This window comes from Rhinoraja longicauda, chromosome 15 (genome assembly GCF_053455715.1).
Source record: "Rhinoraja longicauda isolate Sanriku21f chromosome 15, sRhiLon1.1, whole genome shotgun sequence".
Taxonomy (NCBI): Eukaryota; Metazoa; Chordata; class Chondrichthyes; order Rajiformes; family Arhynchobatidae; genus Rhinoraja; species Rhinoraja longicauda.
The window spans coordinates 33,699,140-33,724,716 of NC_135967.1; the positions used below are offsets into that span (position 1 = coordinate 33,699,140).

General features: G+C 39.8%; 1 protein-coding gene across 3 annotated transcripts in view; it reads left to right on the top strand.

Moving 5' to 3' along the window:
• Window positions 1-18,557, top strand: part of LOC144600636 (UDP-N-acetylglucosamine--peptide N-acetylglucosaminyltransferase 110 kDa subunit) — a 58,797-nt gene extending 40,240 nt beyond the window's left edge. For 2 of the 3 annotated variants that reach the window (XM_078412464.1, XM_078412466.1), the window contains 10 exons: window positions 1,482-1,640; window positions 3,942-4,031; window positions 4,972-5,097; window positions 6,168-6,338; window positions 6,947-7,063; window positions 10,707-10,874; window positions 11,216-11,368; window positions 13,083-13,347; window positions 15,064-15,187; window positions 16,684-18,557. In XM_078412464.1, the coding sequence (XP_078268590.1) occupies window positions 1,482-1,640; window positions 3,942-4,031; window positions 4,972-5,097; window positions 6,168-6,338; window positions 6,947-7,063; window positions 10,707-10,874; window positions 11,216-11,368; window positions 13,083-13,347; window positions 15,064-15,187; window positions 16,684-16,867 (1,557 nt within the window). In that variant the 3' untranslated portion in view covers window positions 16,868-18,557. The remainder of the gene's footprint in view (window positions 1-1,481; window positions 1,641-3,941; window positions 4,032-4,971; window positions 5,098-6,167; window positions 6,339-6,946; window positions 7,064-10,706; window positions 10,875-11,215; window positions 11,369-13,082; window positions 13,348-15,063; window positions 15,188-16,683) is intronic. The other variant, XM_078412465.1, reaches the window with a different exon arrangement.
• Window positions 18,558-25,577: the final 7,020 nt, after the last annotated feature.

Genomic DNA, 25,577 nt, shown 5'->3' on the forward strand with positions numbered 1-25,577 from the left:
CTCCAATTTCAAGTAAAACCCACTGATGTGGTCCCCATTTCTTCTCTTGCCCCGAGAAACTGGTGTGCACATGTTTCTCCCATCACCGCATCATGCTATCAGTCTGCGTAAGAGACCCAACCCCCTGAAATATTGTCTGTACGTTTCCCTATCTTGTGCTGCCTGATCGGCTGAGTTCCTCCAGCATTTTGATTAAAAAATATATATATATTATTTTTTCCTCAATATTCCAGCATCTGCAGTATCTTTGTTTTTCTAATGTTTCCTTGTGCAGTTTGCTTCGGTGTACTTTGCAAGTTTGTATTCAAAATGTATTTTTGCACTTAAACTCTTCGTCTCATAACTAACCTTGCTATTTTTGCTGGCAACTGAATATGTCTCTTCCCTTTATCAACTGCTCTTCACCATTTTTGTTCTACATTTAAGATGTTTGGATGTAATTGCTTTTTCATTTTGACAGCGCATTTGCATTGGATATTTATAAGTGACTGAAGAGAAGCTCAAGCTTGGATAATATCGCTTTACAGTGCTAAATTTGTTCTTAATTTATTTATTTATCTTTTGGAGGAACCGTTACAGGACTGTATGAAAAAAAGGGTTTGGAGTGAAGGAGAATGTAGTTTAAGAATTGGTGTGCAGCAGGAACTCAAAAGTAGATGCCATTTCTTAGAAAAGTGGTGCTTTATTTTCACTGTTCGGTGATTAAAATTCTGAATGCTGATGATTTGTCCTTTTAAGTATGATTAGTGGTTGTCTCTATTTGAGAAGACTTTATTGACTTAGGAACTTCAGTTTCTCACTCCCTTGGAACCAACGGGATGTTTCATGCTTAAATTAATCATAAAAACATAGAAAATCGGTGCAGGAGTCGGCCCTTCGAGTCAGCACCCATTCAATATGGTCATGGCTGATCATCGAGAATCAGTACCCTGTTCCTGCTTTTTCCCCATATCCCTTGATTCCGTTAGCCCTAAGAGCTATATCTAACTCTTGAATATATCCAGTGAATTGGCCTCCATTGCCTTCTGTGGCAGAGAATTCCACAGATTCACAACTCGCTGGGTGAAAAAGATTTCCCTGGTTCTGGACTCTTCCAGCATCAGGAACATTTTTTCCTGCATCTAGCCTGTACTTAAGAACCCTTAAGAATTTAATATGTTTCTATAAGATCCCCTCTCATTCTTCTAAATTCCAGTGAATATAAGCCCAGTCGATCCATTCTTTCATCATATGTCAGTCCTGCCATCCTGGGAATTAACCTGGTGAACCTACGCTACACTCCCTCAATAGCAAGAATGTCCTTCCTAAAATGGAATTAACTTTGTCTATGTTTCCAAGAGAAAGTCTACTATGAGCTGTTTTTGGGTTTCATGATGTTGGCTTCAGAAATGATCACCGTCCTTCCTCTTACCACTCTCCCCCCAACCCGAAAGAAAATCTATGAGATTTATCCATGTAATATAACTGACTTTTCTTTGCAGATTAATGTGCTTCACAAGCCACCATATGAACATGCAAAAGATTTGAAGGCTAGTAATGGGCGTCTGAAAATTGGTTTTGTGAGCTCAGATTTTGGGAACCACCCTACATCTCATTTGATGCAATCAATCCCTGGGATGCATAATTCTGAAAAATTTGAGGTAGTTTCAATTCCTGAATGATTTATTCCAGACCTGTGGAATTAAATGTTTTGAAATAGATACTTGTTGTGCAGCATGAATGATTTGGCCATTTGCACCTTGAAGCTGAATAACATGGAATATGTTAAATTGTTTTCATGATTTAAAAAAAAAAAATTAGAACAAACATTGAGACAAGCTGTTATGTATGGCATCCTTAATGTATATATGTATGTGCTACAAATGTCATGATTTCAGGATGCATGTTTTTTTAAGATGCCTTGTTCATTTTATTTGCTCAAAATAGTCCCATTAAATCTCTGAAATACAATCTCAAATTGTTTTGAAGTAGTTGGAAATTTTGAGACTATTACAGTGTGAAAGGGAGAACATCCAAATATTCTCTTTTGAGGTGTGGACCTCAACCTGATAGTTAAGAAGATGAGGAGGTAATCAAGAAGGTAGAAGGGTAGATAAAGCCATTGAATTACAGCTGTTGGGCAAATGATCAATTAGTTCAGATGATATAAGCATGGTAATAATTTCAACACAAATAGGGTTGAATTCTTCAAATATCATAAATCATTTGAAATATGATCCATACAAATTCTTGACAGAATAATAGTAATCTTTAGAAATATGCTGTCTTTTCCTTCTCCATATCATATTGGTTGTAGATTAATTGAAATTATTAAATGCTTATTAGCTAACAACATGATTTTCACTCCATGGAACTATCTGATGTTTAAAAGATGATCTTTCAGTTATCTAACTCTAATGACAGTGGTGCTGGGTCTGCCTAAGGAAAATATCAAAATTACTTGTTTCATTATATATTTATGGATTGGCAGATATATTTGACAATTTGTAATAGCTCCTTCAATAATGGTAATAAAGCACATTTGTTCTGTGATTTACTTGAATTAGCAGCTTCAGAGCACTTAATTTCCAATAGAAGTTTTATTTTTGAAACATTACTCAAAATTTATGTTCTATCTTTCTTCAGATTAAATATTACTCCCCTTAAACTCTTGAATGTACCAATTTAGTAAATTGCTGCAGATTTTGTTTGAATCATTAATTTCATTTTATATTTCTTTGTCATTATGAATGGAAAAACATGTTTGAATTTTAAGCAATGGATAGATATGGATGAATACAACATTTTAAGGAATTCTAGAGAAACCTGGGTAAAGGCATAAGGTTACTACAGTTCCTTACGTTGGCATCTTCACTTAAATGGTAGTTAGGTTGACTGAATAATGTTTCCATTGGGAATAGCTGCTTAAATCAACTTTTTGATCTTTTTGAAAAACTAAAAGTGCAAAAACTGGTGATTGAAATTCAAGCATTTGCTCCCATATGAATCTTGTAATCAAAGTTAATAATTAACATCAATTGTATTCAGAAGAGGGTTCTCGACTTTATGTAGGTGACTTAATCTGGCACTAATTTTAAAGATTTAACCCTCTGCAAAAATGGATTCTAAATCCTATTGATTTTTACTTCATATCCGAATAGCTTCTGACTTCATCTTGTAAATCCCCAAAAATACAAACTTAGTTTGTGTATTTTTTCCTTGTTGCATGCATTAAACCTTTGGTAATTTAATGGTTCCATAATGTGCTCTTGTTTGTTACTTCTATTAGCAGCTAAAACATAATCAGTTGAGTTGAGAAGCAACGATTTTCCCTTCTGCAAAACAATGCAGGTGCACTAATCAATTGAAAATGTTCAGTGTTTGCTCCATCTATTTTTTAATTGTAGACTTGAGTAATTCCCCAATGACCTCTATCTAATTAATTGGTCTAAACCGTTGTTTTCTTCCTAAAGTTCTCAAATCAGAAACAACTACTAAAGTTACCCCAGCTATCATAAAATGGCTAGTCTATTAATTCCCACTTTATGATAGCTGTGTGAGCTTCAGTTTTTGCAATCTAAAGGAGTAGTTTATAATTTAGAACTTTACTTAGGGTAGCAACCAGTTGGAAACATCACCAATGCTCTACTTCCACCATATTGTATTGGAAATCATCTGGTCCTATGTTCTCAGTCTTTTATATTCTCATTACTGTTACTTAGCTGGAGATCATGGCACGGCCTGATTTATGGGCAGGGACTGAAGCCAATTTAAATTTGGGTGCTGCAACTCGTTAATGAACTAGTCCAGCGTATCCAGCCATCAAAGTATCGGTTGCAGATTAGGAGTATAGCATCAGAGAAAATTAGTTTGTTGCAGCTTTTCTGGATAATGTATTTCTGCATCACTATTTGATATGCATCAGTTTATTTTTTAAAAATATTTCTTTCTCTATTGGATAGGTTTTTTGCTATGCACTGAGTTCTGATGATGGCACTAATTTTCGTGTAAAAGTGGTTGCTGAAGCTAATCATTTTGTGGACCTATCACAGGTAAGAGCCAGTGGGATGTGCAAATTGAGCACAACTTAAAACACCATGTAGGAGTCAAAATATAATTCCAAAGCTGTTACTACCTTGACCTGCTCGCATCAAGCTTTTAGTCTGCTGTTGAATACACAGTTAAGATCAGAGTGGCTTTAATTTTTATAACCCAAAATGACAAGCAGTGTGTTCTTTGGTCTGTTTCGTATAAGCTATTTCTCTGACCGATTGGCACATTGAATTTCCCCCGTGCAGCCGGATTGTGGAATTCTAACCCAGCCAGAGCTGGCAGATTCCTACCCGTAACCGCTTTGTGGGCTGGTATCTCAACCCCCTCCCTAAAAGCCTAGACACACAATTCCGGTACCACTTGACTCCTCTGAGCGACTCCTCTGGAATCAAGGGTGCCAGAAAACTGGTGGTGGATCTGAATTTTCTGGCTTCAGCACAAAATTAGTTTGGAATATAATTTGGAACAAATATTGAAAGGTCAAAATGTCCGTCACCAAGAGTGATTTAATAGAGCCAACACTAACAGGGAAAATTAAAAAAATACTGGAAATCTGACTTTAAATTCAAATGTAGGATACAGCAGGTCAGGCATGAGCCATGGAAAGAGGAAACTTTTTAGGTTAAAGACCATTTGTCAGAATTGTTCATTTTGTTTCTCTATTAATAGATGTTGCCAGAGCTGTGGAGAGCTCCTGGCATTTTCTATTTTTAATGTAAAGGTTCTAGAAATTGTTTCAGAAGTTTTTCAATAGCATATAATAGACTAGTTTGTGATTTAATTATAGCTATTTGAATATCTGTCCTTTAATTTCACAATTTTTTTGATTTTTCTTTCAAATTGCAGAAGCCATGAATGATTAAGCCATTTAGATATTCGGTTGTAATACAATGCAGAACTAAGGATTGCTTTCAGTTTCATATTCAATGTTTATCTCAGATCCCATGCAATGGCAAAGCGGCAGATCGTATTCATCAGGATGGAATTCACATTCTTGTAAACATGAATGGATACACTAAAGGAGCGCGAAATGAACTATTTGCTCTACGGCCAGCTCCCATTCAGGTTCGGAAACCTGTGAAATGCCTTTTTTATTTTTTGTTACTTGTCCCTTAATCCTTCCCATCTGCTCTTGATATTTACACATTATTTCCAGACTCTTTTTAATTTCCAACGTCCATGAATGTACCATTTACCGTTTAAAGTTTTATTGGGATGAAGAATTCTTCAATGAAGTACAATAAACTAGATGCTGGAATCTTGAGCAAAAAGTGCTGGAGGAACACAGCAATTTGGGCAGCTCGGGGGGGGGAATCAGGAAAAGCGAGGTGGGGATGGGGCAAAGCCTGGTACGTGAGAGGTCGATATGGGTGGGGGTGATTGGAGTAAGTGATAAAGACGAGAGGTGAAAAGAAGACATAAGAGTGCTAGATAAGGAAATAAGCGAAGTAAAATGTAAAGCTGGAGGGAGGGTTGTGCGTGGAAGTGGGGAGGGGGATAGTGGGACTCGGGGTTGGGAGATTAACATAAGGAAAAGCAGAGTGGCTAAGATGATCAGAGAAACAAGTGGGGGGGGTTAGGGAGGGATGGTAGGCAGTGTATTGGGCAAATCCATTGTTAATACCATTGGGTTGTGAGCTATGCAAGCAGAATATGAGGTGCTGTTCTTCCAGTTTATGTGTGTAATCACTCTAGTTGTTTCAAAGATGAAATCATTCTTATTACCAAGCAGTATATTATTGTCTGGAGAACTACTTTTATTTGTTTTTCTGTATGCAATGAGAAAACCACAACTGACACAAGATGCTTGAATCTTGAGCAAAATAGTGCTTGGGGGAACTTGGCATATCATGTAGCATCCGATATGCTGAGTTCCTGAACGGATAGAAGTGTTTCAGGTTGCGACCATTCTTGATAACAACACTTGTAGCTATCTTATTTAAACAAAAAGCTGGAAATATCAATTTATGGAGCAGCATCAATGAATAGAGAAATATATTTTGGATCTATAAAAATGAAAGGATATCTTCTCCATAATTTCAAGCATTTTCTTTCCAGAATTCTGTCATTTGATTTTGGGCTGGAACTGTTGAATTTTTTAAATATTGTATTTAAGTAGATTATTGTTTTTTCAGGCAATGTGGCTTGGTTATCCTGGAACAAGTGGAGCTCCATTCATGGATTATATTATCACTGATAAGGAAACATCACCACTTGATCTAGCAGAGCAGTACTCTGAGAAGCTGGCCTACATGCCCAACACCTTCTTTATTGGAGATCACGCCAATATGTTCCCACACCTTAAGGTGATGCATTGAATCCACTTTCTGATCGTTACTGTCCATGACATAGTTTGGTATATAAGCCATTCCTACAATTGCTTCATATGCATCGTATGTACAAAATAGATTAGAGGCCATTTCAGCCACCAGCTCATAGAACACTTGCATTCTCTCAATTTTCTGAGGTAACCTATTCTCACATTCCCAACAACTCCCCAAGATTCAACTACGCTGGGGTAATTTACTGTGGCTAATTAACCCATCCATCCACATGCTCTTGGGATTTGAGAGAAAACTGGAGCACTCCTGGAAGCCTATGTGATTGCAGGGAGAATGTTCAAACTCTATATAGCACCAGAGATCAGGTTGGAACCTAGGTCACTGGAGCTCTGGGGCAGCTATTGTGCCATCCCAGAACAGTAAAGGCAATTTTTCAGTCTGGAATCTTCCTAGCTTGCGACATTTTCACATCTGTCTAACTTTCACCACGCTCATGCTGGCTATCAAGTAATCACCTGCCCTCATTCTGTTTTCCCTATTGGATCTCATCAATGTTTCCTGCCTCCAATTATCCTGAGCCACCCAATGTTTACTGAAAGACCAGGTGTCTTAATTTTTTCTTTTTACTTTAGAAAAAGGCTGTTGTCGACTTCAAATCAAATGGACACATATATGATAACAGGATTGTTCTTAATGGTATTGATCTGAAGGCATTTCTAGACAGCCTCCCTGATGTCAAAGTAGTCAAGGTAAGAAGTTGGAAATAGCACCATATAAAGATTATGCTGCATGGATTGTACACCTGTGCTTTGCTAAATTAAATTAAACAATTATAGCTATATGAATGATCTTAAGTGTTTTTTTTACTAACAGTGCCAAATCTAAGAGCTGTGCAGACTTCACTGATGTAGGAAAACACATACATTTTCAATTGCTACTAAATTATACTACCCATCATTTTATTTCAGAATGAAGTTCACAATTTTTGTTACTAGATTCTGTATTAAATATTGATGTTTAATTTTAATTTATGGACTCTGCCTAGTGGGTCTATTGCTTCCCCAGGGTAAAATGAGCAACATGTCACAGTACACAGCAAATCCTAGATATGGCAGTGTAAAATGTATTTTGTTTAGCTTGCTGTGACAGGTTGGCTAAAGAAGCAGACTCAAAGGGTTGAATTGCCTGATTCTACTTCTATGTCTTGTGATCATATAGCTCACAGTTGATAAAACTGAAGAGCATGAAAACCTGGGTTGTATAGTGTTGATTAAATGCATTTGGAATATGTAATTAGTGTTCTGTATATCTTCCCAGTCATCTGATAATTAACTGAAATAAGAGAGCCCAGTTTTCAGCCTGCTCTTGCCCCACGATTTATTTTGTCCTTTCAGCATACTTTCTCTCCTCCCATTTTACAAATGTGACACATTTTGATGTCTTCTTATGCACTTCCAATCTCCTGGGTAGGCAGGTTACTTTCACAATGAATGTTTGATGGCACTCCTGTTGTCTGGGCACCTTCACTTCCTGGCAAAGAGGCGCAGCCAGTCCACTTCCAGCATCACTCTCCTTCACTTATTGCATTGAACGACTTCTTTAGCTTTACTCACTTTCGTGAAGACATAGATGTAGCTATGGGAACTTGCAAGGTGCCATTCTCCCTATATCCCTTTATTGAATACACGGAACAATTCTTCTTTCGTTTCTATTCGGTCTCCTTGCTCAACCCTTTTTGGGTATATGATGCTTCCTGTATGCATACAGAACTTGTATTTCATTTCCTTTGTTGCCAGTTTTCACCCAGGCTTCCTTTTAATTTGACAGTTCCCGTTTAAGATCTTTATATCTGTTTCAGGTGACAGATTAACTACCAATATCGACTACAAATTTGCTGACTCCCTCATTACTTCAACTGCAGCACCTCCCACCCCGTTCCTATTAGCACCCTTTCTTTCATCCATTTTCTGTCTCTCATATTGCTGTGACAAGATTTTTGTTAATAGTGCTTTAAAAATGTACCTCTTTACTTAACTGTGACTTCTACTCTCCCATCGTTGGGAGAGCTCTTGACCTTCCACCTCCACGTCCTACTAAACTAGAACAAGGATAAGGTTTCTATTTGAAGTTTCCTTACACCAGATCACCACCCACAAATCAAACTCCAAAATTTCTGCCAACTTCAATGGGATTTCCATCTTTCATTCTCAACATTTTCAACATTCCAAAAGTACTATTCCATGCACAACCCTGATGGCAGTTTACTTTCTTTAAAAAGTGGAACAGTACACGATCTCTTTGTCCTACAATGCCCGTGTTGAACATGATGACGTTAAACTAATCTCTGCCTGCATGTGATCTATATCCCTCCATTCTCTGCATATCCATGTGCCTATAGAAAATCCTCTTAAATGCCCCTAATGTATCTGCCTTCACCTCCATCCTTGGTAGCATGTTACAGGCACCTCCACTCTGTTTTTTAAATTGTGCTCTCCGACTGCTTTCATCTTTGCCCCTTTCGCTTTAAAGCTATGCCCTTTAGTCAATGATATTTCCACCCTGGGCAAAAGGTTCTGTCTACCCTATCTAGGTCTCATCATTTTTTTTACTTCTCGGCTCTCTCCTCGGCCTCTGACAATCCAAGATTGTCCAACTTGTAAGTAATACCCTGTAATCCAGGCAGTGTTCTGGTAAATGTCCTTAGCACCCTCTCTTAAACCTCCACATTCTTCCTGTAATGGGGTGGCTAGAACTGCACACAATTCTCCAAATGTTGCCTAACCAATGTCCTATAAAGCAGGGCCCGAGTGAGACCACACCTGGGGTACTGTGTGCAGTTTTGGTCTCCAAATTCGAGGAAGGGCATTCTTGCTATTGAGGGAGTGCAGCGTAGGTTCACTAGGTTAATTCCCGGAATGGCGGGACTGTCGTATGTTGAAGGACTGGAGCGATTGAGCTTGTATACACTGGAATTTAGAAGGATGAGAGGGGATCTTATTGAAACATATAAGATTATTACGGGATTGGACACGTTAGAGGCAGGAGACATGTTCCCAATGTTGGGGGAGTCCAGAACCTGGGGCCACAGTTTAAGAATAAGGCCATTTAGAACAGAGATGAGGAAAAACTTTTCCACTCAGAGAGTTGTAAATCTGTGGAATTCTCTGCCTCAAAAGGTAGTGGAGGCCAATTCTATGGATGCTTTCAAGAGAGAGGAAGATAGAGCTCTTAATGATAGCAGAGTCAGGGGGTATGGGGAGAGGGCAGGAACGGGGTACTGATTGTGGATGATCAGCAATGATCACATTAAATGGCAGTGCTGGCTTGAAGGGCCAAATGGCCTACTCCTGCACCTATGGTCTATAATATGATTTTGTGAGTTGTAAAACAAGTGTTCTATAAAAGTCCTGTAAAGTCTTGGCACTACTCCCAAGTAATTACTGGATGTGCATCACCTACCCTTTCATCTGTACGAAACCTATAAGAAACCACTCAGAACAGCTTTACAGGTGAGGCAGCAAATTAGTTCTAATGTAGTGTAATACCTCTTGTACATAGGGAGATACATGGATAAATTGAAGTTTCGTGACTGTGCTCCACAATCCAGAGGGCACACTGAGCTCTCAGTTGCCTGTCACTTTAACACTCTTTCCTACTTACCTTTTTTAATCAAAGAAATTGTTCAATTATTTAAAAACAATATTTACAATGCAATAAAACAAAACAGAACCCACCACCAGAATGCAATACAAACATATATACCAAATGAAACTATTATACAACTATATTACAATCCCTATCCAGGATGCATCCAATCCTCCACGGTGCCCAATGGTCCCGGAAATCCCCCAGGGTACCCGTGGACAGCGCATAGTCCCTCTCCAACACCACCCGGGCGCGGACCTAACCCTGGAAAAGGGGTAGGCAGCTGGCTAGGACACCTACTTACCCTCTGGCCTTCTACCCAATGTAATTTTGAGAACAGTGCCACGTCCCCTCGGCTTTTTACAGCCCCAGAGACTTAATTTTGAATTTAACAATTTTGTTTAGCCACTCTTCCATGTTCACCCTCGATGTGGCGGTGTCGTTACTTCAATTTTTCTTTTCCTCTCTGTTTTCTTAAGCTACTTTCTAAAGTAATTGCTGCCTTGACAACTTTGTCACCTATGAAAGACACTCCATAGATTCCCCCTGCTCCTTCACTCTGCAATATATGATTGCTTTCTCACTTTGTTCCTTCTGATGGAATAATTCTTGACCTGAAATGTTGACATTGACTCTTTCTAGAGATGCTATTTGTCCTGCTAAGTGCTTCCAGTTTTCTCATTATTTTGGATTTCAAGTATATTCTGAATTTCTCTTGTCCAATGACCCTTATAATTTTGCTTACAGCTGAAGTGCCCTGATGGGGGGGACAACTCTGATACAAACTCTGCGCTTTCAATGCCTGTTGTTCCAATGAACACTGCAGCTGAAGCCATTATCAACATGATCAATCAGGGGCAAATCCAGGTTACAATCAATAACTTCACAGTCAGCAATGGACTGGCAACGACACAAGTAAGTGAACAGAATAGCAATGCCATTTGGGAGGGAATGTGAGGGTGGGGAATAAAATTATTAATGATAACCAAAGGAATAACATTTCCAGACATCTGTAGCGTAATGTTTGGGCCAGAGGTACCTTGAAAGAAATGGAATTGTTGGTCATTACAACTTTTCTTCTAATTATAAAGTTTGGATGGATTTGATGGATATGCCTTTCTTTATTTGATTAAATGGGACTATTCTAGTAGTTGGCAGATTTCAGCGGAATAGAAGTGTGTTGAGATTTTCCTGGTTATAGTGACACTATGCTGGATGAAACTTTAACTCTTATCAAGTATTCAATTTTTCATCAGATTAACAACAAGGCAGCAACTGGAGAAGAGGTTCCACGTACAATTATTGTTACAACGCGATCACAGTATGGCCTACCTGAAGATGCTATAGTTTATTGTAACTTCAACCAGCTGTATAAGATTGATCCGTCTACCCTCCAAATGTGGGCTAGTGTAAGTATTATTATCTCAACAGTTTGTCATTGGTTGTAGTTGTGAAATTTGGATCCATCGTTTACTGCTTAAAGGGGAGAATTTTGCATTTTGGTTAAAAAGGATCAGTGACGTTTCTTGATCCTGGTTCAATCTGTACATCATTCAGACCTCCCAACCCTTCTGAATTTGGCGGAAAGTTTCCGCTTTCTTATTTCATTTCTGCCATTCCGATTTCGCCTCACATTTTTCCACAAAACACATGCCTCGCCTCTGTCCTGGCTTCGCTTTGCCGCTGGCCTGGCCTTGCTGCGTAGCGTGAGGCCCATTGATGTTGAGAGAGGATGAGGGGGGGTTGGGGGAAGGGGGAGGGTAGGACGGGGTGGGGGGCGGAGGAAGAGAGGGGGGGTGGGGAGGGGAGTGAGGTGGGGGGAATGGGGGGGGGGAGTAGGGGTGGGGATCGGGGGTGGAGGAAGGGAGCGGGGTGGGGAGGAGGGGAGTGGAGTCGGGGGGGGGGGAGGGAGGAGTGGGGGTAGAGGGGACATGGACCATTGTGATTTGCTGTTGAAGACCGCTGGAGCAAGTATGTCTTCCATGAAATTAGGTATGTGCATTTTAAAATGAAACTCTTTCTTCATAACTTAGTCATACATTTTATGACCATTGTTATTTTATTCAATACCAAGAGAATTTGGATGTGTAAGGATAAAGCAAAATAGAAAAAACAAAACAAAACAATTTTTTCTTTGTGTTGCAAAAAGTATTTCTGTTCAATAACCTTTCTATAAATAGCAGAATATACTCATGATAGACCTGACTGTACATGTAGTCCAAGAACTACAGACTGTTGGAAATAATAGTTGTTTTTCACACATGAATGTAGCGCAAGGCGTATGCGCATGCATGCATACTTTTTTTGCTGAAAAGTTGCATTACGTGCCATATTATGAATTTTGATGTAAAATTCTGAATTTTGGACAACAAAATTATGAATTTGTAAAATCAAATGTTGGGAGTTCCATATTTTCTGCCTCCACCTCATTGCTTGGTTGATTTGATGACCAAAAACTGATGACTCTGTAGATTATATGTGGCATCTGATCATTCACAGTATCTGGAGAAGAAAATTACAAAAATTCATTGTCCTTTTGAGTTGTAAAATTTCAATTCTTACTCTTCAACTATCTCTAGATTCTGACCTCTATTGGGCTCCAAAAAGTACTGAATTAATTTGTGCAAAATTGAGGATTTGAGTCCTGATTTGGTTCTGACCCTGATACATTCTCGACGTCATATGGAAACAACTGCTTTTCTGATCTCGTTGCTCGATATTGTTATTTCCAGTGAATGTATTAAAATTGTTTTGTTACACCATTCTATTCTGTATCTGCCTCTGAAAAATAACAAGCATATTTGTGTTATACATTTCATGTCCAATAAATAATTTTTCATGGATTGAGTTATTCTATAACTTACAATTGGTAATTCTTAGTTCTTCCATTGCTTATTAATTATAAACTAGAAGATTTTGTCCGAGGGAACAGTTTTAAGATTGTTCATTTTGGTTTAGTTTTTATTCTTCATGATTGCATATATCACGATGGATGGTAAAATAGAATCGCTTAAAAAAAATTGAACAAGCAGATGCAAGAATTTGTAGATTGTTAATTCTCTGTGCAACTTTGCATTTACATAATTAAGGTAATTTGAAATGTTCATTTTTTTTACCTTGCAGATCTTAAAGCGAGTTCCGAACAGCGTACTGTGGCTCCTTCGATTCCCTGCGGTTGGCGAACCCAATATTCAGCAGTATGCCCAGGGCATGGGTCTGTCTACAAACCGTATTATCTTTTCACCTGTTGCTCCGAAAGAAGAACATGTGAGGCGAGGACAGCTGGCTGATGTATGTCTAGACACTCCACTATGTAATGGACACACCACTGGCATGGATGTACTTTGGGCTGGAACACCAATGGTGACTATGCCAGGTATGTGCAATGGTGGGTAATTTTTGTACTTATCTTTTAGAAGAATTATATAAGTTGTCATAATTATTGATGGAAACATTTGTGTTGAGTACCCTGACCTTAAATACCACATTATTGTTCTTCTTTCTATGCTGTTAATTGCCTAATACTTGTCATGTGATTGTTGAACAGTTAACAAATAATAATTTGATTACTTTCTCCAATGTTTAAATTTATACTTGGGATGGTGTCCATTAATTGTTTTCTGAAGTAGCTGCTTTCTGGCAGCACTGCACTTGATTTGATTATGTTGACTTTCAATACATTCAATTGTTTTTTTTGACTGCCTAATAGAGTTAGATAAACTAACCTCTTCTATTATGCTGCTGTGTTTCGATTTGATGTTTATCATAACGTTCATTTGTTTTGAAATTTGACAATCTATTCGTGTTGTGATGTTAATGATAATTACCACTGTGTACATCTGAAGTTATGTTACAAAATCACCTTAAAGGGCGCTTGTTTAGAAAGGAGGTGAAGGCGAACTTCTTTAGTCAGAGGATAATTAATCTGTGGAACTCATTGCCACATAAGCCTGTGGTGGCCAATTCAGTGGATATTTTTAAGGCATAGACAAATTCTTGATTAGTTCAGTTGTCCAGGGTTATGGGAAGAAGGCAGGATAATGGGATTAGGAGGCAGAGATCAGACATGATTGAATGGCAGAGTAGACTCAATGGGCCGAATGGTCTAATTCTACTCCTATAGCTGTTGAACTAAACTAGCTGCCAAAAATGCAAATGATATAAATGTATCTGAAAGCTAAGAATGTTAAAGCACAATTAAACTAACCAAACATTGGGAAAATTAAGAAAAGGTTAAACTTTTGAAAGTAATTAAAAACAGTTAAGTGAACTTAATGGTATAAATACCAGGAATAACCCTGTAGCTGTTTATCTCCATTTTGAACATGGAACGGTACAGCACAGGAACTTACACCCACAGTGTCCTTGCTGCATATGATGTCAAATGAAACTCATCGCCCCTGCTTGCACGTGATCCATATCCCTCCATTCCTTGCACATTCACATGCCTATCTAAAAGTCTCTTGAAAGCCATTGTCCTATCTGCATCTACCACCACCCCTGGCAACGCATTGCAGCACCCATCTGCTGGGTATTAACAAAAAAGTCCATCATATCTCATCTTTTATCCCTCTCACTTTAAAGCTATATTGTCTAGTTTTTGGTATTTCCATCCTGCGAAAAAAGCTGTGGCCATCCATCTATGTCCCTTATAATCTTGTAAACATCTAACGGGTCTCCCTTCAGTCTCTAAGGCTCCAGAGAAAATTAGCCAAGTTTGTGAGAGGAATCACTGAACATTTCTCAAACCCAAAGTGCTGTTAGGTGGTTTGGGGCTATAGCATTCATGCATGTATGTACCTTCAAGGCGTTTGCATAGGGAAACACTGATAGTCCCACATGAAACTGACTATTTCTTTGCATTCTGTTTGGCATCGACATTGTGGGCTGAAAAGCCTGTTCTTGTTTTTTTTTTCTTTGTTCTTGTGGGAAATTTGGCCAAACATATCAATGGGAAGTCGCTTATTAATACAAGTATTGATTTTAAGAAAAAAATGCCCAAAACAAAATTCAGCATGGGTAACAAGAGCCTCACCCTGGCTTATGATATTATGTATTTGTCTGGTATAATTTAATGATTCTTTTACATTGCTCATTTTTGCAGGGGAAACACTTGCATCTCGTGTGGCTGCTTCTCAGCTGATGTGCTTGGGATGTCCAGAACTGATAGCAAAGACAAGACAGGAGTATGAGGATGTTGCTGTCATGTTGGGCACAGATATGGAATAGTATGTGCTAATTCTGTTTTTTCACTAATGTCTGATTTGTGTGTGACTTTTCTGACGTTGCCTGTTACCTTAAATGAATAATTTGGAGAGTGCAAACATGAAATTTGTTCACAAATTAGTCCACCAGTTTGGTATTGGTTTTGCTGCTTCTCCTTCGGGTTGTTTAATTATACAAAATACTCATGACTCCTGTCAGTGTTCAGTTACTTGAATATGTGAACATCATTTATTTTAAACTGTCAAATCATTGTGGTTGTTGAGGATTTACTGTGCACTGATGCATACACTATCATCCTATATAGATGATAAGGAGTTGCACTTTCATTTCTTAAATTATTTTATCTCCCTATTGAGCAGACTTGCACTTTTTGGGTTCCTTTCCTGCCTACCCACTTTCCTTGCATCTCTGTAATATTTATTAACCTACCTCTAGAAATGGTTAAAACTTAATGTTCTAAAACATTAATTGTTTTTCTCTCCAGAAGTACTTTATTTGTAGGTTTTTCTAGTACTGAGCATTTTTATCCCTAATCAGTCTAGCATTTCCTCAACACAGCATTGAGAGCTTTGTGCTCAAGTTTCTTAAAGACTTGAATTCTCAGCCTCATCTCTCCAACTAACAACCTAACCAGAGCTGGGAATTGTAAAAGGGTGATTAAGGATGAACAATAAATTCTGCAATGAATGATTAAAAATGTCAAAATGACTGAGACAAATGAAAGAAAAATGGAATAGATAGAGCATCCCAATTGTGGATATAATTTTGATCAGTTCTTTTCATTACGGTCCGATGCAAAAGGCCAATCAATTTTAAAATATCAAATTTAATGGGAGAAAGGTTTAAGAAATACAAATTTGCTCCAGATGTTTGAAACAAATTGTAGTTTGCTTTATTCATAAACTTGCAAAATAACTGTTGTTGAGGTATGTTACTAATCTTTTTATTGTTGTAAAGTAGCATTTCTAATACTCGAGGTGAAACGGGAAATCATGATCTAATTTTATCTGAAGGTTGAATAATATTTGAACCCCAAATTAATTTTGGGAAATATAAGCATTACAGATTGGAAAATATTTCACAGATGTTACATTGAAGGATACTTTAATATTATGCAAAGTATATACAGAAGTATGATGCACAAACTTCCATTAACCTTGGAACCATCTGCTAGTGTTAAATAAAAATTTTAAAAAGTCAAAATGACTTGGAAATTTCACATAGGAAATTAAAGGTTTCAGCTATAGCAGCATTAGTTGGATCTAGTTGAAATACTCATAACTTTAAAAAGATAAATTTTGCATTTCCTAGCAATATAATACCTCTGGGGACAGAAGGCTCACATTTTGCCACTAGATTTTCCAGGTCCTTGAACTCCTTTGATTGTTTAGCTGCCAAGTGCAGTAGGTAGATGTAACATTTGATCAACTTTGCTAACTAATATTTGAATGTAGAGAGCTTTAATGTGAACATTACAATTTTGACAATTTTTGTGCAGTCTGAAGAAGATCCGCGGAAAAGTGTGGAAACAAAGAATGAGTAGCCCGTTGTTCAACACCAAGCAATATACCATGGATTTGGAGCGTTTATACATGCAGATGTGGGAGCATTATGCTGCAGGTGACAAACCAGACCATATGATCAAACCACTTAAAGCTATGGAGACAAATGAACCTGCCTAAACATGTTCCATTGGTCAAGCTTGGCAACTTAACACAAGACGACTTGCCTGTACTCTTTGCTCCAAGACTTGTCTCTCGATGATCGTTTTGGATTTTTAAGATGAGAAATTCTGGCAGTGCATAATTTCATACCAGCCCAGAGTGACTGAAGATTGGAGCCAGTTCATTGCAAGAATCTTTTTTTTGTAAGAACTAAACTGTGAACACAGGATTGGTCCAAGGACATGTGCGGAAATGCAACTTATTTGTAATATTTAACCAGGAATTCAGTTATGATTTGATGTTAAAATTTTGATATTGGCAACTCATTGCTTTATAAATCGCAGAGGCTTCCTTTGGAATGTCAGAAAGCCTGATAGTCAGACAAGTTCATTAAGGCCTTACATTAACAATTTAAAGAAGTGGCATTATGTTTATACCTGTCTTGTCAAATTATTTTTATAAACCAGAGATTTCCTTTTGTGGTAGCCTTTGTGATCTCTGCCATGTTAGACCTTTTAGTTGCAATGTTTGTGTTAACAATTTGCTTTCCTTGTGAAAAGGAAGAGTGCCAAATGGACAATTTCTTTATCGCTCTTTGCTCCAGTTCTTCAAATGTTGCAGCTGGATTACCAGTTATCCTATGTGGCTCAAGTAATGCAAGTGGATGAGTTTCATTGTGTGTCAGACACAAACTCGAGATGCAATGGAATGCATTTCCTGGTCTGACCCATAAATTTTAATGAAGCTGTAGTGTGTGTTTCTTTGCATGACATGCAGGTATAATAATTGTGCGGAGTAGCAGTGCTACAGCTGCCGCTGGGGTCTGGAATGAAGTTTTGAAGACTGACCCAGTGCAGGAACCATATGGAATAATTAAAAGCAATTGATCGGGAGAGTGGTTGTTCTTCTGCTTCACTGAATGGACTCATTTGATTTTTGTAGGATCATTTATGAAGGGCTAAGGATTCGCTCCTTAGTCCCCAGGTAAGTATCTCATCTGTTATTTATATTATGTAGATTTAGCAACATTCTACAGTTCTCACCACAAATAATATTTTGTAGTGATGCTTTTAACATAAGCCAGTGATGCAAACATTTTGTGAATGTGTTTGGAAGATTTTCTTTTGCTATCAATCTACATGCTCAAAAGTATAACAGAACTGTTTTCAGGGTTTATTCTCAGGTCTGCGTCAACAGTCACTTGAACTTGACTCTCATCACTTCATCTTGATGGTTAATTGTTTTCTGGGAGAAGCCATGATTGTAAATATTAATTTTAGACTCTCCCTCTTTATCCAAAAGCTTTCTGAAGATATATTGAACAGAAGTTCAACCATATATATAGATGGGAGAGGGGTAATGTCTGGTTCATAATGTTTGGTGGATTGATTTTTAAAAATTTAACAAAAATAAGCAGAAGGTGATATGGTTTGTGCTAAAGCAGAGAGAGATGGCAACATGTACGGGTGAGCATATTCTGAAAAATCTGATTTTCTTGGGTAGGGGGGTAATATTATAGACCAGAGGCAGATATTTTTTTTAGTTATTCTTAAGGTTATCAGATATTTTAACATGCATCTCATTCATATTTGTTGCCAGAGAGTTCTCTTCCAATTTTGGAATTATCTGGATTTCGGGCTGTTTAAATATCAAGTTGTAAATACATGTGAATGAGAATCTAATGTACCTGGACAATAATAAAGCAGCTGGATGCTTCTCTAGTTGGCTTGTTTTTCTTCTTTTGATGTTTTATGTGATCTTTGTCATTAGCAATTGTTTCTGCCATTCTTCACATAAGCCAAGTGATAACTGGTTACTTTACAAAATTGTTTTGTAAAATTTGATAACATCATACTATCCTAATGCCCATAAAAAGAAAAATAGTCACCATTTCAGATTAAGGACCATTCATCAGAATACTGCTCTAAAGTTAATCTCAAAGTTAATTTTGATATGGAGATTGCAAATGAAAAGGTTCAGTTGTGGACAGTTGCCATGACGTCTCGGGTTGGGAAAGTTGTTTGTGATGGAGACTAAAGATGAAAATATGAGCGTTTCCAATATTTGGAGGAAACCTTTGGTAAACCAGTGGATGTGCAAGGGTAATTGGGTGTTCAACAATTTTGAGAACAGTTAGGATTACAGACATATGGGAAGATTGCCATCACTTTTTAACCAATTTCTCTCTAGAACGTATAATTGTTCAACTTAATTGTTGAACGCTGGCATATGGGATTATTTAGATGGGCAGTTTTGTCACCATAGCCGAGTTGGATTGAAGGATCCATTACATTGACGACTGCATCGGTGCTACCTCCTGCACCCATGCAGAACTCGTGGAATTCATTAATTTCACCACAAATTTCCATCCTGCACTCAAATTCACTTGGTCCATCTTCGACACCTTCCTCCCCTTCCTTGATCTTACAATCTCCATCATAGGAAATAGACTATTGACTGGCGTCTATTACAAACCCACTAACTCCCACAACTATCTAGACTACTTCTTCCTGCAAAGACTATCCCCTACTCCCAATTGCTCCCGTCTACGCCATATCTGTGCCCAAGATGAGGTTTTTCATACCAGGACATCTTCATTCTTTAGGGAACGGGGGTTCCCCTTTTCCATCATAGATGAGGTCCTCAGTGTGTCCCCGGTACCTACAGCTCTGCTCTTGCTTCCCCCTCCCCCATGTTGCAACAGGACAGAATCCCTCTAGTCTTTACCTTCCACCCCATCAACTGTCGCATACAACAAATATTCCTCCGACATTTTCGCCACCTCCGATCACGTCTTCCCATGTCCACCCCTTTCCACCTTCCATTGAGACCGTTCCCACCATAACGCCCCGGTTAATTCAGCAACTGCAGGAGATGCAACACCTGTCCCTATACCACCTCCCTCGACTCTGTCCAAGGACCCTGACAGGCCTTTCAAGTTAGGCAGAGGTTCACTTACACCACCTCCAGCCTCATTACTGTATGCGTTCAAGGTGTGGACTCTTGTGAGACCAAAAGTAGACTGGGCGATCGTTTTGCTGAACACCTTCACTCTGTCCTCCTGGATGTACCTGATCTGGTTGCCAAACACTTTAACAATGGAGGAGGCCGAAGACAGAAAGGAATGGGAATTAGAGTGAGGCCAAATGCAAATTGGAGGAACAGCATCTCATATTTTGCTTGGGCAGCTTACAACCCAGTGGTTTGAATATTGATTTCTCTAACTTTAAGTAACCCATACATTCCCTCTCCAGCATCTGCAGTTCTTTCCTACACAGAGCCATGCAAAACTTGTGAAATACAGATAAGAGCTGATGGAAGTCAGGACTTTATTCCTTGGAGTAGAAAGCGGATGGATGACCTTAGAGTGATATAAATTCATGAGGGGAATAGATGGGGTGATTGCACAACTTAAGGATAGAGGAGTCAAAAACTAGAGGGTGTAGGTTCAAGGTGAGAGGATAAAGATTTAATAGAAACCGGAGAAGCAACTTTTTATACAGGGTGGGTATATGGAACCAGCTGGCAAAGGAAGTAGTTGAGGCAGATAAAATAATACAATTTAAAAGACATTTGGTCAGGTACATGGAAGGTTATGGGGCATGTTAGTTGGCTGGGGTGAATTCTTCAAAGGGCCTGTTCCCTGTATAACTCGCACCACCCTGGGCACACTTTCATTTCACTCCTGCCATCGGGAAGTAGGTATAGGAGTCTGCAAACTAACATCCAGGTTCAGGAGCAACTTCATCCCAACAACCATCATGCTTTTAAACACTGCAACCTCCAAACAAGCTACGAACAACAGAGACTTGTTGTCTTAGCACTGTTTCTGAATATACTGAACTTTTTAATGTTTAATGACAGTGTTTACATATCTGTTGTGGTGCTGCAAGTAAAGATTTCATTGTTCTGTTTCATGGCATATCTATATACTAAAATTCTCGTTTGTTCCTGAACTACAGCCAAAACGGTACCCGATAGCGCAGCAATTTTAGGGTAATGTTGTCCCTTTGGTCCTAATGGAAGAAGTTTCATTGAAATCGGTGTTATAATTTTTTTAAGTTATTCACATTTTAAAGTTTAAATCTACTAGTGAGGGAGGGTGGAGGGAGAGAGGAATGGGGGGGAAGGAGGATAAGGGAGGTTGAGGGGGAGGGAGGGGTGGGTGCTGCACCAATGCAGGAGAGGTTTGGGCCCAACTGCTCCACTTGGTCTAGTATGACAATAAAGCCCTTGACTGCAATAGTTCTATGTCATCCCACCTTCGCATCCTACACACTAGGGGCAATTTAAAGAACCCAACTGCTGTAACCTTTAAAAACTGCATGGTTTAGAATGGGAGAGGAAACTGAACGGCAGCAGCTCTGCCACTGTATGGCCTTGCCACATAATTACAGCAGGATCTTGATCAGTTGGGCAGGTACGCTGAGGAATTTAATACAGAGAAATGTGAGGCGTTGCATTTTGGGACCTACACGGTGAATGGTAGGACTGTGGGGATTGTTGAAGAGTCCTGTGGCAGGAAATAGATTAAAGCCATTTTGTGCTGGAACTTTTTTTTCAGATTGAGGATGGGAATGTGAATATGGAAGGTTTGGAGGGAGGGATGGTCAAATGCTGGCAAATGGGATGTGTAGGAAAGAACTGCAGATGCTGGTTTAAACCGAAGATTGTCTGAAGAAGGGTCTCGACCCAAAACGTCACCCATTCCTTCTCTCCAGAGATGCTCAGTCACTCCAGCTTTTTGTGTCTATCTGGTAAAATGGGATTATTTAGATGGCAGTTTGGTCACCATAGATGAGTTGGGTTGAAGGATTGGTTTCATTGTAATAGACAATAGACAATAGGTGCAGGAGTAGGCCCTTCGAGCCAGCACCGCCATTCAATGTGATCATGGCTGATCATTCTCAATCAGTACCCCGTTCCTGCCTTCGCCCCATACCCCCTGACTCCGCTATCCTTAAGAGCTCTATCTAGCTCTCTTGAATGCATTCAGAGAATTGGCCTCCACTGCCTTCTGAGGTAGAAAATTCCAGAGATTCACAACTCTGACTGAAAAAGTTTTTCCTCGTCTCCGTTCTAAATGGCCTACCCCTTATTCTTAAACTGTGCCCCCTGGTTCTGGACTCCTCCAACATTGGGAATATGTTTCCTGCCTCTAACGTGTCCAACCCCTTAATAATCTTTATATATAGTATAGGAAAATAACTGCAGATGCTGGTACAAATCGATTTATTCACAAAATGCTGGAGTAACTCAGCAGGTCAGGCATCATCTCGGGAGAGAAGGAATGGGTGACGTTTCGGGTCGAGACTCTTCTTCAGACTGAATAATAATCTTAATAATCTTATACGTTTCGATAAGATCCCCTCTCATCTTTCTAAATTCCAGTGTGTTCAAGCCTAGTCGCTCCAGTCTTTCAACATATGACAGTCCCGCCATTCCGGGAATTAACCTAGTAAACAAACCTACGCTGCACGCCCTCAATAGCAAGGATATACAGGTAGCCCCATGAATGGAATACTGGTAATCAATCAACTGTCATGATTTGAAGATTCTGTTTATTGAACGTCAGCTTCCATACCCTCTCGGGTCTTCCTGAATAGCAGCAGCGTCAGAAGATACTGGCCCGACAGATGAGAATGACCATCTGCTCCATCGCCACCACAGTGCTCCATTTACTTGCGAAGCCAGACAGCTCAGCATAATAAAGTTTGTGAAAGCTAGTCTGTTGACGAGTTTTCTGGCTGGAATAAGACACGTTAATTTTTTGATAACGTTTTTTTCACCGTATTTAAGTGACAATAATAAACAAGTAACAATATTTGGTTTAGAACCTCGGGGCAGATACTGAACCGGCCGTCACTCACATTTGAATTCGTCCTTGCTGGCGTAGACGCAAAATGCTGGATAACTCAGCGGGACAGGCAGCATTAATATACCCCTATTAACATCGGAAACGATAGATGCCTTAACCCGTGGTCCAAACTTTTTAGATAAATTTAGATAACGGTGTAGAAACAGGCCCTTCGGCCCACCAAGGTGCGCCGACCAGCAATTCCGTAACAACGCTATCCTACACAAAGTAGAGACAAAATTTACAGAAGCCAATTCGAGTCATAGAGTGAGACAGTGTGGAAACAGGCCCTTCGGCCCAAATTGCCCACACCGGCCAACATATTCCAGTTACACTAGTCCCAACTGCCCACGTTTGGTCTATATCCCTCCAAACCTCTCCTATCCATACACCTGTGTAGGAAGGAACTGTAGATGCTGGTTTAAACTGAAGATTGACACAAAATGCTGGAGTAACTCAATGGGGCGGGCAGTATCTCTGGAGAGAAGGAGTGGTGACGTTTTGGGTCGGGGCCCTTCTTCAGGTATGGAAGGGTAAGGTGTGAAAACGTGATAAAAGCAAACGTAGATCAAGGAAATGTAGAATGGTTCATCGTTTGCTGAGGGGAAGGTGACCACGAGACATACAATCAGTAAAATTAATCAGGACAGTAAAACGAGTCGGAGAAGTAGGGCGAGGGAGGGACGGGGAGAGGGAAACCGAGGTTTACTCGAAGTTAGAGAAATAGTCATACAAGTGGATTGTAAGCAACCCAATCGAAATGTGAAGGAAGAGCTGTTCCTCAACTTCTTTTGGCAGAGGAGGCACAGGGCAGAGAGGTCAGTATGGGTAAGAAGGAACTGCTTATGCTGGTTTAAACCGATGATGGACACAAAAAGCTGGAGTAACTCGGCGGGAGAAGCTGCATCTCTGGAGAGAAGGAATGGGTGACATTTCGGGTCGAGACCCTTCTTCAGACAGGTCAAAATGGGAGGGGGAGTTAAAGTATAAGAAAATAACTCCAGATGCTGGTACAAATCGAAGGTATTTATTCACAAAGTGCTGGAGTAACTCAGCAGGTCGGGCAGCATCTCGGGAGAGAAGGAATGGGTGACGTTTCGGGTCGAGACCCTTATAGACAATAGGTGCAGGAGTAGGCCATTCAGCCCTTCGAGCCAGCACCGCCATTCAATGCGATCATGGCTGATCACTCTCAATCAGTACCCCGTTCCTGCCTTCTCCCCATACCCCCTCACTCCGCTATCCTTAAGAGCTCTATCCAGCTCTCTCTTGAAAGCATCCAACGAACTGGCCTCCACTGCCTTCTGAGGCAGAGAATTCCACACCTTCACCACTCTCTGACTGAAAAAGTTCTTCCTCATCTCCGTTCTAAATGGCCTACCCCTTATTCTTAAACTGTGGCCCCTTGTTCTGGACTCCCCCAACATTGGGAACATGTTTCCTGCCTCTAATGTGTCCAATCCCCTAATTATCTTATATGTTACGGTAGCGCAGCGGTAGAGTTGCTGCTTTACCGCGAATGCAGCGCCGGAGACTCAGGTTCGATCCTGACTACGGGTGCTGCACTGTAAGGAGTTTGTACGTTCTCCCCGTGACCTGCGTGGGTTTTCTCCGAGATCTTCGGTTTCCTCCCACACTCCAAAGATGTACAGGTATGTAGGTTAATTGGCTGGGTAAATGTAAAAATTGTCCCTAGTGGGTGTAGGATAGTGTTAATGTACGGGGATCACTGGGCGGCACGGACTTGGAGGGCCGAAAAGGCCTGTTTCCGGCTGTAGATATATGATATGATGATATGAAGATCCCCCCTCATCCTTCTAAATTCCAGTGTATACAAGCCTAATTGCTCCAGCCTTTCAACATACGACAGTCCCGCCATTCCAGGAATTAACCTAGTGAACCTACGCTACACGCCCTCAATAGCAAGAATATCCTTCCTCAAATTTGGAGACCAAAACTGCACACAGTACTCCAGGTGCTGAGACTGAGGAAGATACACACAATCTCCCAAATGTTCTAGGGGCCGGAGAACCTAGGGTGATGGAGGAACTGAAGGAAATCCACATTAGGCAGGAAATGGTTTTGGGTAGACTGATGGGACTGAAGGCTGATAAATCCCCAGGGCCTGATGGTCTGCATCCCAGGGTACTTAAGGAGGTGGCTCTAGAAATAGTGGAAGCATTGGAGATCATTTTTCAATGTTCTATAGATTCAGGATCAGTTCCTGTGGATTGGAGGATAGCAAATGTTATCCCACTTTTTAAGAAAGGAGGGAGAGAGAAAACGGGTAATTATAGACCAGTTAGTCTGACATCAGTGGTGGGGAAGATGCTGGAGTCAATTATAAAAGACAAAATTGCTGAGCATTTGGATAGCAGTAATAGGATCATTCCGAGTCAGCATGGATTTACGAAGGGGAAATCATGCTTGACAAATCTACTGGAATTTTTTGAGGATGTAACTAGGAGAGTCGGTGGATGTGGTGTACCTCGACTTTCAGAAAGCCTTCGACAAGGTCCCACATAGGAGATTAGTGGGCAAAATTAGAGCACATGGTATTGGGGGTAGGGTACTGACATGGATAGAAAATTGGTTGACAGACAGAAAGCAAAGAGTGGGGATAAATGGGTCCCTTTCGGAATGGCAGGCAGTGACCAGTGGGGTACCGCAAGGTTCGGTGCTGGGACCCCAGCTATTTACGATATACATTAATGACTTAGATGAAGGGATTAAAAGTACCATTAGCAAATTTGCAGATGATACTAAGCTGGGGGGTAGTGTGAATTGTGAGGAAGATGCAATAAGGCTGCAGGGTGACTTGGACAGGTTGTGTGAGTGGGCGGATACATGGCAGATGCAGTTTAATGTGGA